This window comes from Neltuma alba, unplaced genomic scaffold, assembly GCF_004799145.2.
Source record: "Neltuma alba isolate B1F8T4 unplaced genomic scaffold, ASM479914v2 tig00012522_pilon, whole genome shotgun sequence".
Classification (NCBI taxonomy): domain Eukaryota; kingdom Viridiplantae; phylum Streptophyta; class Magnoliopsida; order Fabales; family Fabaceae; genus Neltuma; species Neltuma alba.
This window is the reverse complement of record NW_021636989.1, coordinates 128,646-142,124: the sequence shown is the minus strand read 5'-3', so window position 1 is coordinate 142,124 and position 13,479 is coordinate 128,646. Positions and strand designations below refer to the sequence as shown.

The 13,479-nt window shown below is 39.0% G+C and overlaps 3 protein-coding genes across 5 annotated transcripts; 1 reads left to right on the top strand and 2 right to left on the bottom strand.

Moving 5' to 3' along the window:
- The first annotated feature begins 44 nt into the window (after positions 1 to 44).
- Positions 45 to 5,634, top strand: LOC114728136 (mitogen-activated protein kinase kinase kinase NPK1). Of its 2 annotated transcripts, none has more exons than XM_028914986.1 (17): positions 45 to 723; positions 1,286 to 1,327; positions 1,857 to 1,922; positions 2,015 to 2,125; positions 2,201 to 2,281; positions 2,364 to 2,441; positions 2,543 to 2,625; positions 2,941 to 3,022; positions 3,095 to 3,195; positions 3,483 to 3,522; positions 3,671 to 3,727; positions 3,819 to 3,868; positions 3,980 to 4,121; positions 4,203 to 4,436; positions 4,516 to 4,847; positions 4,942 to 5,009; positions 5,203 to 5,634. In XM_028914986.1, exons 1-17 carry the CDS (start codon positions 430 to 432, stop codon positions 5,304 to 5,306), a joined length of 1,965 nt encoding a protein of 654 aa, XP_028770819.1. In that variant the 5' UTR covers positions 45 to 429; the 3' UTR covers positions 5,307 to 5,634. The 2 variants fall into 2 exon arrangements, with proteins under 2 accessions (XP_028770819.1, XP_028770818.1); XM_028914985.1 differs by having other exon boundaries at positions 3,816 to 3,868.
- A 136-nt stretch (positions 5,635 to 5,770) lies between these two features.
- Positions 5,771 to 7,625, bottom strand: LOC114728137 (probable microtubule-binding protein TANGLED). Its single transcript, XM_028914987.1, has 4 exons — positions 7,415 to 7,625; positions 7,142 to 7,284; positions 6,988 to 7,046; positions 5,771 to 6,881 (listed from the first exon to the last, which is right to left on the bottom strand). The coding sequence occupies exons 1-4, from the start codon at positions 7,493 to 7,495 to the stop codon at positions 5,989 to 5,991; spliced, it is 1,176 nt and encodes a 391-aa protein (XP_028770820.1). The 5' UTR covers positions 7,496 to 7,625; the 3' UTR covers positions 5,771 to 5,988.
- A 1,016-nt stretch (positions 7,626 to 8,641) lies between these two features.
- Positions 8,642 to 13,286, bottom strand: LOC114728197 (kinesin-like protein KIN-14S). 2 transcript variants are annotated; one of them, XM_028915068.1, is made up of 13 exons: positions 13,111 to 13,286; positions 12,906 to 12,986; positions 12,735 to 12,773; positions 12,448 to 12,590; positions 12,106 to 12,202; positions 11,672 to 11,935; positions 11,291 to 11,570; positions 10,917 to 11,078; positions 10,499 to 10,714; positions 10,377 to 10,414; positions 10,038 to 10,201; positions 9,844 to 9,957; positions 8,642 to 9,695 (listed from the first exon to the last, which is right to left on the bottom strand). In XM_028915068.1, exons 1-13 carry the CDS (start codon positions 13,115 to 13,117, stop codon positions 8,946 to 8,948), a joined length of 2,355 nt encoding a protein of 784 aa, XP_028770901.1. In that variant the 5' UTR covers positions 13,118 to 13,286; the 3' UTR covers positions 8,642 to 8,945. The 2 variants fall into 2 exon arrangements, with proteins under 2 accessions (XP_028770901.1, XP_028770902.1); XM_028915069.1 differs by lacking the exon at positions 12,735 to 12,773 and having other exon boundaries at positions 13,111 to 13,285.
- Between the last annotated feature and the right edge of the window lie 193 nt (positions 13,287 to 13,479).

The window sequence follows — 13,479 nt, the reverse complement described above, 5'->3', positions numbered from 1 at the left end:
ATATTTAGTTATACTTTAAGGTAAGTGAACAAATTTTCCTTTACATTAAATGGAATGAGAAGAACCACATGTTTCAGGCTTATAAATCATTTGATTTGTCATCAATTTCATATTTTATAAAATGATATGTTGATTTTGATTAGTCATTAGAGTATCGGACATGATTAATAAATAATATCTCTTCTTATTCTCTCGATAATATTGATTTTAAGCAAAGAGCAGTATGACTGTTTGCAAGTCATAGAGAAAAACGAGTTAATTGTGCAATTGACAAAACGCTCCCCGAAGTTCACGTAATTGTAGTAGTATGCCCCGATTTTTGAAAAGTGAGTCTCCGACCCCTTTTCCCTCCGCGGACACCGCTGTTTTTGGCCGACTCAATATAACGATATATGGTTCCTCACTACTCTCACTCAAGACAACACACCAATGCAAATGCAAGACATTTTCGGGTCAGTTCGCCGATCGCTTGTGTTTCGTACTACGCCGGAGAACGAAGAAGCCTCACTTGGAGGAACCCTAGTTGATAAGATCAATTCGTGCATCCGCAAGTCCAGAGTCTTCTCTAAACCTTTTCCGGCATCTTCGCCATTGCCACCGATCACAAAGGAATCTTCGCTTATGATCCGATGGCGCAAAGGCGAGTTGATCGGATGTGGTGCCTTTGGCCGAGTTTACATGGGCATGAATCTTGACTCTGGAGAGCTTCTGGCAGTAAAACAAGTAAGTTCTTCTCTTCACGCCCCTTCCGATTGGATGTTAATTTCGGCTGTGGGAATTTTGCTGTCCAGTTAGTTTCCCATTCATCTTGGAATGCAATCAATTTTCTTTTGTCTTGGATTCTTGAGATTTTGGTGAAGTTTTAATGTTGTAGTTGGTGTTTGCTCTTTCTATCTCGTTCTCTTATTCGCTTGGAATCTAATAAACGACTCTTGGGATTTTTGCATCCTTTTCTCTAGTATTTCAATGTCAATTTTTCCCGTTTTTTACTTTTTTAAATGCAAAACAGAATGATTCATTAAAACAAAATAAGTTACTGGTCTAAGACCATAACGGGAGCCATGATCCTAACAGTCTTACAAAAAAGAGGGGGATCAGCTAAAAGAACATTAAAATTAGAAAAGAAACTAAGAAGATGAGAAATATCCTCCCAAATGACGTTGTTACTCCCAAATGACGCTGTTACTCCCAAATGACGCTGTGTTTACTTTTACTTACAGCATATTTATATAATATCATAAGGGTTTATATTTATTTTGGCTTTTTGTTTTGTCCGACTTTATAGGTTCTGATCGCGGCTAGTAGTGCTTCGAAGGAGAAGGCACAGGTTCAAATTTATTTTTTCAGTTTCTTTGCTTAGTATTTTGGCAATTTTCTACATTGAACAAATCCCGGTGACTATGGTATCTTGCGTGCTTCTCTGTCTGATCAATTTTAGTTACTTGGCTTATTATTGCATTAATTTAGGATATTAAATGCCAATGAATTGATCCTTAGTCTTTAATAAAGAGCTTCAATAGTAATTTTTTGATTTTGATTTAATGTCTTGCATATCATAAAGTTTTCCTTATGAGGCTTTAATTTGGGGGGGGGGGGGGAGGAAAAAAAAAAGAAAAGAAAAGAACTCGCTCAAATATCAAACGTCTGGGAAAATTTTCAAAATGACAAAACTTTTCGCGTTTGCAGTATCTTTCTTTTGAAAATGTCTTTGTATCTTAATATCAAAATGCTGGATGCAAAAGACATTGGTTCTTCTTCATTCTCACCCTTTGCATGATTCGTCTTGATTGAATGACTTTATGATGTTATTTGACTGACATTTGGAATTGCGGGTACCATTTTAATACAATTAACAGACTCACATAAAGGAGCTTGAGGAAGAAGTTAAGCTTCTTAAAGATCTTTCCCATCCCAATATTGTTGTGAGTATGATTTTCAAGAAGTGAGTGACTTCGACAAAGCCAATTAGTTTAAAGAAACTCTCTTATGGATACATGTTATTTTTCGCTTGTAGAGATATTTGGGTACAGTTAGGGAGGAGGACACATTAAATATTCTTCTGGAATTTGTACCAGGTGGATCCATATCGTCACTTCTGGGGAAGTTTGGAGCTTTCCCTGAGGCTGTAAGTTTAGCTGCTAAATGCATGTACTTTGTAATTCTTTCAACCATTGTATAACCATTATTTCATTGAGCACAGGTTATTAGAACTTTCACGAAGCAATTACTGCTGGGACTTGAGTACTTGCACAAAAATGGAATCATGCACAGGGACATTAAGGTGGCTTTTCTCCAACTTCATTTATATGCGTTTAGGACTTATTCCTTTAAGTGATTAATATTGAAGTATGAATTATTTTCAGGGGGCAAATATCCTCGTTGATAATAAAGGGTGCATAAAACTTGCAGATTTTGGGGCGTCCAAACAGGTCGTTGAGCTGGTATGGTCAATCTTATATGTCACTCTACTATTATATGTTCTGTCACTATGCTGTGAAGGCTCTTCCCCTTGCATATTGGTCTGAGACATGCATTGCTCCAGGCTACCATTACCGGTACCAAGTCTATGAAGGGTACTCCATATTGGATGGCTCCTGAAGTTATTCTCCAGACTGGGCATAGCTTGTAAGGAAATTAGCTTTCCTAACATATTTTTCACAAGCAGCTCTGCTTTTCTGAGTTTCGCGCTCTCTTCTTAGTGTCCCTTGCTCCTTCCCTTCTCAACTAAAACCTTACTGCTTTTAGATTATCTACAAATAAACGACTATTTATATTGAACTGAATTGTGGAGTTAAATATCTCTGTCACTCTTTTTGTAGGGTAACCTTACATATGTTTTGGGCCTTGCCACTTTTCCATTATCTTAACTTTTGAAATATTCATATTTCTTCACGCTTTGAAACTCTCAAGAAATGGATTAATATGATTATATTTTTTCAGCTCTGCTGATATATGGAGCGTTGGGTGTACTGTGATTGAAATGGCCACTGGAAAACCTCCTTGGAGCCAGCAGTACCAAGAGGTATCTTAAAATATAACTTCTATTTTGTTTTGAGGTGATCTATGAACATCTAATAAAAGATTGGACCTTCAGGTTGCTGCTCTCTTCCATATAGGGACAACAAAGTCTCATCCACCAATTCCGGATCATCTTTCTCTTGGAGCAAAAGATTTTCTATTAAAATGTTTGCAGAAGTATGCTGTTTTAAACTATATCTTCCTTACTTTTGTCTTGTTAGTTTGGTTTCTGTTCAGAATTGCAAGTGTTCTAGATTTCTTAAGCCTGAATCAACAAATTCTTATCTCTTAAATTATATTCAGGAAATAGGGTATGTGAAGCTACACATTATGGAGTTCTTATTTTTTGGGCTTCATAATTTATGCCCGTTTGTCAAGGAAAGATTTCAAATACTAATTTTGATAGAGTAAATGGAACTATATTTGTGTTTAGATTACAAATGCTACCTACCATCTTTATGTAGGGAACCAGTCTTACGGCCATCAGCATCAGAACTGTTGCAGGTGATCCTAATATCATTTCTCTTTATTGGATTCGCAGACAAGGGCTCCAGCAGCTTGGGTGTCCATTCTAATATACTGAATTCGTATGACAGTGTTCTGCAATTGATGATTATGTTTCCCCTAATATCAAGTTTTCCAATTGATGCAGCATCCCTTTGTTACTGGCGAGCACATGGGTTCAATTCCTGCGTCATGTACAGCAATGGTTTGTATAGTGAAAGCGTTATTTCAGATGAGATGCAGTTGTGTTTGTGCAGATGTCAACTCTGAGGGAAAATAACTTATGTTTTCAGCAGGGAAAATTTGAAGCTTCCTCAGCATCTTGCACCTCAAACATCGAAACTCCGTAAGTATTGAGATCTTAGATTTGGTAGTTGTTTTCTTGTGATGCTAAGAAAATCTTAATCTGCTGCCCTTAGTTTTGCCTTAATTTTCATAATTTGTACAATCCTTCCAGCTCAATTGTACATCCTGAGGAAGAAGAGAATAAAGAGTATTGGGGAATGGGCAATGATGACGACATGTGTGAGATTGATGACAAAGATGACTTCTCGGAGGGGGCTGTTAAACTTAGATCCTCGATGTCAGAAAATATTATGGTGATTGCACTTTGGTCCTTATGCATTGTTGCATCCATAAGAAAATAAAGACTTTTCAGGAATTATTTTTTGAATATGCAGAGTTTCAACCCGATGTCTGATCCCTCTGATGATTGGAGTTGCGAATTCGATGTGAGTCCAGGACTGGATCGTTGTGGAGTTAGTATTACCACTGACGAAATGCATAAGCCTGCTGACAACCTGGAGGCTTCCCATGAGGAGCAGAAAGATTTTTCCTTTTCAGGCGAACCATCAGTGTCCGAGGAGGATGAACAACTTACTGAGTCAAAAATACAAGCTTTTTTGGATGAGAAGGTATTAGTCCATCTGCGACCATGCATGTCATTAATATTTATTTCCCACTAAATTGTCATAAATCGATGCGTTGTGGCAGGCTCTAGGACTGAAAAAACTGCAAACACCTTTATATGAAGAGTTCTACAACAGTTTCAATACATCTTGTTCTCCCGATGCGGTTGAAAACTCAAATGACGAAACTACTCCGAAGTTCTTGAAATTACCTCCCAAAAGCAGGTCCCCGAATCGGGTAGCAATTGGCACCCCATCAAAAGCAGTCGACCATACCGAAAGTCCGGGAAGTACTGGCAGGTCCTCCCCGAATGTTGGGAATGCAACTGATCATAATTCACAGAACATACCATCACCCCCCCTCAATGAATGGAAAGGATTGCTAGTTGATTCCCAGCAGGAGCCTCCTAGCCCAAGGTTGTTTATCGTCTAACACTTTGTTTTGCTTGTCTTGGCAATAATTACTGTCAAATGTTTGGAGTAATCTGAACCTTAGATGTTCTACTTGCAGTTTAAGCTTTTCCGAGAGACAGAAGAAGTGGAAAGAAGAACTTGACCAGGAGCTTGAGAGAAAGCGCGGTTAGAACTTGTTCTCTTTAGTTTTCATAATTTTATACAATTTTTGTCTATTTAGAAATTGCTTGACTATCAGCAAGGGACAGAGAGTTTTCCTTCCTTGTTATTTTGTCCCTTCCTCGTACGGAACTCCCAAGTTTGAGTTTCGACTATATATGAACTATATTTTTACGCGGAGACGGGGGTAATTTTGCAGAAATGATGCGTCAAGCTGGTATAGGGGGGAAAACATCATCACCAAAGGATCGAGCCTTAAATCGGCAGAGAGAACGGACGAGATTTGCATCGCCCAGCACATAAAGACGGTCGGATCCCACAAAAATATTTGCAGCTGGGGATTGCAAACACGAGCTTCACTGCAGGGTGTTCATATTTTTGTTATACCCGATTCGGCCGGTTTGCCTGCCGACTCATTGAATTATTCGATGTGGTGTCATCCAGTCTCATAGAGCCTCAATGCTATGTTCTTCCAAGTGTTGTGCTGTGTAAAGCACTAATAGCCGGGTGTTGCTTGAAAATCTCTTCAATTTCCTTTGCTTGAGAAATGGTTGCACTTCTTTAGCATGTGTGCCCCGATTGTATTATGAATTGAAAAAATAATCAGAATTGTGTGGCTTCAGATTGCTTATGGAATGAGTTGCCACTATGCTTCTTCGTTTTTCATATTTAATTATTTTTCAAAATTTCAATAATAATTAACATTTTGATTTGTGATATAGATGCTCTGACACGGGTGTCAATATGAGTGCATATGTAAATCAAAGTTTTTGATGAACAGATAAAGGGCAATTGACATTAAATTCGCCATTGGTCGTCTATGTGGGGAAAAAAATGTTGAAGAGGAGAAAATTTATTGACATAACAAGAGAAAAAGGATACACACCACCAATTACCAAACATAAAAGGAAAGAATATGTAGCTATGGACAAGAAGAATTCCTTGACTTAAGTACGAAATAAAACGATGGCAGGTGAACATGTCATCAAATCCTTCGAGCAGGGAATTGCACTGTTGAAGGCGGACGCTGTTTCAGTCCACTCACTAATCCGTCACTTTTCTGTACGCTTGCACTTCTCTTGCTCCTCAATGGAGAAAGTGAAGCTAACCTGGTCGCCAGCCTAGATGGAGAGAAAGATCGACGCAGCTTGGATGCAGCCGACCTCTTGGGAGAAGTCTTTTTCATGAGACTCGGGGGTCTGGTAGGTGAAGAAATAGACAGAACTGGTGGGCTTCTAATCTTCACCTGGAATTTGGACGGAGGGCTTTTGGTCTGGGTATGGACCCTGGATGGTGGACTTTTAACCATGGCTTGGAATTTAGATTGTGGGCTTTTGTTCTTGGGTTGCAGTTTAGAAGAAGGTGGAGACTTAATCAGGAACTTGTGTGGAGTTCCTCTGTTTCTTGATATAACAGGAGATCTTGTCTTGCAGAACTTGTGTTGCTGTGAAGAAGGCGTAGACAGGAATAAAGGGTTGGGGAATAGTACAGTCTTCTTAGCCCAAGGCCTGTTCCTCGGAGACACCCTGTTTGCCATATACCTGTTATTTTCTTTATCAAATTCTCTAACTTTCTGGGGAGATACCTTAAAATTGATTCTTGAACGAGCCCTTCCAAGTGAGGGGGACGATGATTCTGATCGAGCCGATCCTGGCTTGGTTTGCTTCTCTTTCTTCCTTTTAGCTTTGAGTTGGGTGTTTTCTGGATGTTGTAATTTCTGTTTTGTCCGTTGTGGTGGTACCGGAGTTCTCGGGTCCTCTGTATCAGTTTTCCTAGCCACTGCTGAAACAATATCCCTGGCAAATTGACTTGCCTGTAGAATTTCTCCAAGAGTTTCACCCACAAGCATTGCTGGCAATGACATTCGCTTCCATTCACCTGCATTTATGGATGGTCCTTCAATTATCGGTCAACAAAATGAAAATAAAAATACAAGAATCTGATTTCCACCCATGAAAAGTGCGTCATATGGGTAGGGAGAGACCTCCTGTATTTGCTGGAAACTTCCCTTTTGGAGATCTGGAACGGGCGCCATTCATGATCCTTCAGAATCACGAGAACACAGCTCACAATTTTAACTAATGACTTGGATTAAAAATATTGAACTTAGGGCATCGTCATAACAATCTTAGCCAAACCTGAGTGATTCTTGCTTGCACCTCAGACTGGTTCTTAGATAGCCTCTGGTACTGCGAGGGCTCAGATTCACCCCTGAAACTACTTTCGTCCCACCGGTCACAGTATACTGAAGTTCCTGAAGCCGAGCCATGCACTGGTCCATCTTCAAACATCCACAAAAACTTAGTGCCGTAAAAGAGCAGGGAGAACGTACAAATATGAAAGTGATTTGATCTTTGTCTGATTGAAATTGCAATCGGAATATAGAATTTCATGACGGAATGATAAATTACCTTGTTTAATGTTTCTCTGACGAGGAGAGGATTGAGTGCAGCTAACATTTTCTTCGACTTTGGTGGGGTTCTCGCAACCATCTTTGCGCTATCCGAAGGAAACACGAGGGTCGATCTCAAAATTTTAATCTCAGACTCCGACCCCAAACCTTTTTCTCTCCAGCAAAGCACCCAACCAAAGATTGGGAATGAATTTTTGTTCTCTTCTCTCCCTCTCTAACAGACAAACGCGGACCCAAAACCTTTTTCTTTCAGTTTGGCCCCGAAGCGGAAAGTCAAAACATGTTTCTGTGGGTTCCAACGGTCGAGTCCATCATCGCGAAACAAGTGCAACGGCTATTGAACCCCTTTTTTTTTCAAAAGGGAGGTATTAATGATAATAAATTAATAAAATAAGTAATCGCCGTTTAACACGCTCTTTGCCAATAATCTTACTGTCTTTAGGGCCCTTAAATCACTAATTTGTGTTTGGACCACTCATGTCTTGGTCCACAGAGGTTTAACTTCAAATCACCTTTTTTTTAAAAAAAAAAAACTTCAAATCACACATGGTTGATCGAAAGATTTGACACAATAAATATAAGAAACTTGATCTAAATATGTTTTTTCATAATTCCTTTATAATTTTTAGTTAATTTTTCTTTTACAAAAATTCTTAAATATTACAGTAACTATATTTCGATTAAGAATATAAATTTATATGAAGAAATCACAATAAATTTTAATAAAAAACATTAAATTGTAGGATTACCGCTAAAAAAAAATTCATGGAAGACAGTACATTCATGGTCCTTTTTAAATAAATACATTGGATATGAATTGATAGAAAAGTAAAGCTAAAAATACAGCAAGTAGATCACTGAATGAATACTAATCCCGATAAACTTAAAACATGAGCATTATTTACGTTGTTGACAGACTAAATGAAACGAACCTTCCAGTTTCTCATCAGCAAATTCTTTACCTCATAAATGATATCATTATGTGGATGGTCCTCTATGTTGTCGCTGTGTTTTTTTTTTTGGGCCTTGCCATCGATGATGCTTAAAATTCCCTATTATCTAATCGCATATGACATGGCACATGCGGTTATATTTAACTTATATTGACCATGAAAATGTTATATAACATTTTTTTGAGCCTGAATTAATTCTTCACAAAAGGTTAGTTATACAACATTCGTCCAGGAACGGCCATTTAAGTCCCTCAGCTTTGTACAGATTTGCCTTGACGCCATTTTAACATGAAGCTATATACTCAATTCACTTTATAACATGATTGTCATGCCCATTCACACAGCTGAGTCGCATGATCCCTCAAATATGAAGCGGCAAAACCAGTAATCACACTGTTACAAAAGAAATGAATTCTATTCACGTCCAAGATTTTAAATTTGTATGTGTTTCGAAAACACACTATCTGCCCTTGTTTGAAGGAGTGGAAGGAAGACAAGCCCATTCCAGATAATAGGCCCAGGTGGCAGCAAAAGGGACAAGTTTCTGCTCTCTGAGTCTTTGACAAACACACTACCTCATTGCATTTCGGAGGAAGGCCGAGATGGCAACAGTGAAGACTTTCTGATATTTTTCAAGCCTCTCAGCTTCAGAGGACTCCACACAAAAGATTTTCGTTGCAGGGCAACCACCGCCGGATTCCTAACCGCCCCTATGGGACTGCCCATGAACTTACTACTGCTCCTCATGATACTCGGTGTTGTCTCAACTGATGCTCTCATTTCTGGCAAAGGGGCAAACAGCCTTGAATACCGAGCTTTCCTTTGGCTTCTTATCGATGATTGTTGGCCACCGGTGAATTCAGAGGCAGAGCTGCGAAGAGGAGTTGTCAAGTCAGAGCTAGCGTCTGGGCGGAATGTAGCAATTGAGACCCGCCTCCTGGGCTGAAATACTTGACTTGTTGATGGTGCCGCCGTCTGTGGTCTCACAGCAATGGACGCTCTTCTTGGTTTCACAAGCTCTTCTGTGTTTCTCGTCATTATGCTCTTTCTGGCAGTGTTTTCCTTTCCATTCTTGTAAGTGACACGGCCATTTTTCTTTGACGGCATAGGAGACGGTTGGGGCAAGATGTTTGTAGTAATCCTCCGCAGTGGCATCCTCAGCTTCGAAGGATTCAATGGCGGCTTTTTCTCTGCCAGTGGTTTCCGAGCTGGTGCTTCTTTCAGCGATGCGAGTTTTGAGGGTTGAGCTGAAATGGCAATCGCTCTACTTTCTTGCTTCAGTCTGGTTTTTCTCTCTTCTGCTATCTGGTTCTCAAGGTCCCGAACCTGTCACAGATTTTATGGTAAATCTCAACGTCGTAAATAAATAGTGGCGATAGGAATGAACCGTTACAAGACTACTCAGCGAAAAACTTGCGCTCGCGAACAAGTGAAAGTTATATAATGCCGCCGTCGCATTCAAGTCACGATTTACCTTTTCCTGAAGATTCCTGCAGATATGTTCCCTCGCAGCAAGCCTTAGTTGTAAGGCATGCAGGCTATCCTGTAATTTCTTTGTTTCCTTCTCATCGTGCTTAAGCTTTTCTGCCTGTTCATGAAATTTCAAATTTTAGATACCAAAATCCGTGTTTCATTCCGTGTGTAAAAAATAGTTACTCTCCATCATACCATCTGCTTGTACTTAAACAGCTCAGTTACGTCTACTTGCTTGCGAGCTGGGCCACTTTCAATTCCGCGGACACGGGTGGCAAAATTCAGTGAACAAAGTGTCTCTCCTAGATCAGCCGCACTTGGACTTATCTGGACAAACATCAGAGTTTTGCAATCTCCTCCTGCATTTCAATCCAGATCAATATCACAAAATAAGAAAGAATGCATACGTAAAGAATCCAACATCAATTGAATACTTTGCTTTCGATCCAAGAAAATTTATCAGAGATATATAAAGCATGGTATTCAGATGTAAACCCCAACCATAAAGAAGCTATTTCCAATTTGAAACCTCACCTAGCGAGCTCTGCAGTATATGAGTGAGTTTTGAGTTCCTGTCCCAAACAAAAGGACACAAATGTCAATAAAATAACAAAGCATTAAGCGGGAGTGTGTCTGAGCGAGGAAGTGACAATTGCCTGTAGGGGATGTGGGCTGATTTGGATGCAAGTGCAGAAATAACATCACCGAGTGCTGATAGAGACTTGTTTATAAATTGAGATTCCTTCAATCTATCTCCTTCAGCTTCAGTTTTTCCTACACGTTCGCTCCCTGCTAAGTCTACTAGCCAAAGGTGACTTCTTGTTCTCTGGCCATTGATAAGATTTTCCCCCGTAACAGTAACTCGTAACAAGCTGCATTGGAACCACTTCTAGATCATCAATTATGTACAAGCACACCAAATTGCATATCAATCATTGGTAGAAATAACTCATCCCGTGCTAACTTTAAATTTGTCACTTCAATCAAAGAACTCTGCTATTTATTTGACCATAGTATAGTATGGTGTGCTCAGAAAATTTTGAAAATAAAATACTATGCATAATCAAGATATACCAATGAGAACGACTGCTAAGCTCATTAGCATTGGTGGACCCAACAGATCTGGTCCTGTTTCCGGAATTGAGCATTTGCCACACGTCCTCTATTCCATAAGCACGAGCTTCAACTAGTCCTGGAACTTCTTGGGTTCCATCTGCTGCTTGCTTAATCTCCAACCTTCATTTAGTTAAGTAAAGTTGAGAACATGTTCTCCTCTGCTAAATCTAGCCAGGACTGAAGATCTTTAAATTTAAAAAAAATGGTTGCAACTACACACTTGTCATTCAAGTAATTGGAAATCGCTTATAATTTGATCAAACGTCAATATACTCGAAAAAACTAGAAATAATAGTGCTAATTAGACGGAAAATACTAGAATGAATGCTCACTTCTTAGTAGGTTGATCAGAATTTTCCGCCAGGAGGTCCCTTATCTTCTCATTGTAAACTTCCAGCATACTAACAACCAATTCATATTTCATTACGCTACGTCTCTCTTCAGATATCCGAAATAATTCGTCCAGCGTTCTGTAGTTAACTCCCCTATTTTCCGGGGTTCCTTCCATAGTAAATGTCTTACCAGTTCCAGTTTGGCCGTAGGCAAAAATGCAAACGTTAAACCCATCCAACACTGATGTAACAATAGGTCTTGTTTGTGCGAAAACAGCCTCTGCATGATGAATAATAAAAGCAAGATAAAGCGTTTACCGAAATGAAAGAAGTTTCTTTACCGCAACATAGCATACAAAGACAAAACTGAATGCTCGGTACCTTGATTATCGTCAGGTCGAAAGACACAGTCAAATCTGAATTGCTTTTTAGAAGAATCAGAGCAAATGACTTGAAGCTCATTGTCAGTAGATGATTCAAAATTGACGACAGATGCATGTCCATTTGAAGTTTCACTTTCATTTAGGGGCCTGCATCTGCAGAAAACTCGGATGTTTCCCTTCATTTCGATTACTTCATTGTAAAGCCGTCTCCGCTCTGCGGACTCCTCAAGGTACTTTCTTTTGAGTAGTTCGTATTCAGTGCCTAGTACCAGAGAAAAATAAATTTTAACTAATTAAAAAAAAAAAAACTCCCTCCTGTTCTAAATAGAAGACTTAGTGTAAATTACACTACAATACAAAACAGGCCTTATATTTAAAACAGAAGAGTAAATGGAGAGTTGGTTCAATTTTGGGTCTACGCAAGAACTTTACCTAGACTCTGAACAGACTTTACTACCTCAAGGCCTGGAAAGGATTCAGTTGTGAATTTCACATGATCAGATAGGGCTACATGCTGGTTCTTCAACTCCTGTTGCGTCGAGAATAAAAACCAGGTAAATCAATAGAAAAATTAGTTTCGTACGTCTAAGAAAAGCCTATCTGTCTTTTTTGATAGCAAATAAGGAAAAGACAAGAAAAACGTATCCTTTAATACCCACAATGAAAGGGAGGAAAAAAGAGGGAGCAGAATAAGAGCTGAGAAGCCACAAATTCCTAAGTAAAAAATTTAAAAATTAAAAAAAAAGTGAAAAATGAATTAAGCCTTAAAATTACCTGAATTTCGGAACTCAAATCAAGTATTTTCTTCAATATTGGAAGTGTATGACCCTGATCTGGAGAAATTTCACTGGTCCCATTGGACAGATTATTCGCATCCATGCAGCCAGAATTCTCTTTCACTTGTGGTGAAATATTGCCTAACAACAATTCCAAAGAAATAAACAACGCATGCGCACACATCTCTTCTCTTCTATCAACGAGAGCGAAAAAAAGACCCTATGAAGACGAAATGAGGAAAAAGGGAAGAAATAAAGGCACGAAGTGGGATCGTAAAGACAAACCTATGTTACTAGCTTCATCCGCCATATTCCGGGCCGAAACTAAACAAATCGTCCAACGATCAATAATGTCTTTCAAATCATTTTTTGTTTCAAAACCTTAAGAAATCAAACAACACAAAAATCTAGGGAGTACAGAGTGAATGCAAGATCAGGAGCAGGAAGGATGAAAACCTGAATCGCGGTTAGATGACTTCAAATTGCAGTCAATCACAAATCGATTAAACTTTTCAGTAAGTGTCTCCATCGTTAATTCTACAAGAAGTATAAAACACATTAAATTTACTCAGATATTTGCCAAGAAACAATGTCACAGGAGATCTCCCATTTTAGGAATCTCCAGTATTTACAAGAAAAGCAGGGAAGAGAGTACAAGTACCATCCATGGGATCGGTAACGGAGATATTGGAGAAGAAAGATGAAAATTCAGACGAGCTATAGCAAGGAAGCGATGGAGAGAGAACGAGAGAGCGAGAGGGAGAGCCTTCACTATTTTGCTCCTCAAACGGTCAGTAGGGTTTTTGAGGAAATTTCAAATTTGAACTTAGGGGATCGGCCGCTTTGTGGGCCCGGCACAATGGAAGAGATCACATTTGTTTTGTCACCCGAAAGGCTTGTATCCTTCACAACGTTCGTTGATAAATGGCGCATCAAATCAAAATATTTTAATTAAATACCATTATTTGGGGCATTTAAATAAAAAATATTTTAATTACTCCTACCACTTTGTAATAGATCCTGTAATTAG

What these genes read in the sequence shown, in the direction of transcription:
- LOC114728137 (XM_028914987.1), bottom strand. Translation starts at nt 7,495, where the DNA reads ATGGTTGCGAGAACCCCACCAAAGTCGAAGAAAATGTTAGCTGCACTC. An exon ending in TCAGAGAAACATTAAACAAG is followed by an intron (nt 7,285 to 7,414) that starts GTAATTTATCAT and finishes GGATGTTTGAAG; the next exon opens with ATGGACCAGTGCATGGCTCG. An exon ending in TGCAAGCAAGAATCACTCAG is followed by an intron (nt 7,047 to 7,141) that starts GTTTGGCTAAGA and finishes GTGATTCTGAAG; the next exon opens with GATCATGAATGGCGCCCGTT.
- LOC114728136 (XM_028914985.1), top strand. Translation starts at nt 430, where the DNA reads ATGCAAATGCAAGACATTTTCGGGTCAGTTCGCCGATCGCTTGTGTTT. An exon ending in CAGCATCAGAACTGTTGCAG is followed by an intron (nt 3,523 to 3,670) that starts GTGATCCTAATA and finishes CAATTGATGCAG; the next exon opens with CATCCCTTTGTTACTGGCGA. An exon ending in CGATGTCAGAAAATATTATG is followed by an intron (nt 4,122 to 4,202) that starts GTGATTGCACTT and finishes TTGAATATGCAG; the next exon opens with AGTTTCAACCCGATGTCTGA.
- LOC114728197 (XM_028915068.1), bottom strand. An exon ending in CTTAGCAGTCGTTCTCATTG is followed by an intron (nt 10,715 to 10,916) that starts GTATATCTTGAT and finishes GTTCCAATGCAG; the next exon opens with CTTGTTACGAGTTACTGTTA. An exon ending in TCAGCCCACATCCCCTACAG is followed by an intron (nt 10,415 to 10,498) that starts GCAATTGTCACT and finishes TGTTTGGGACAG; the next exon opens with GAACTCAAAACTCACTCATA.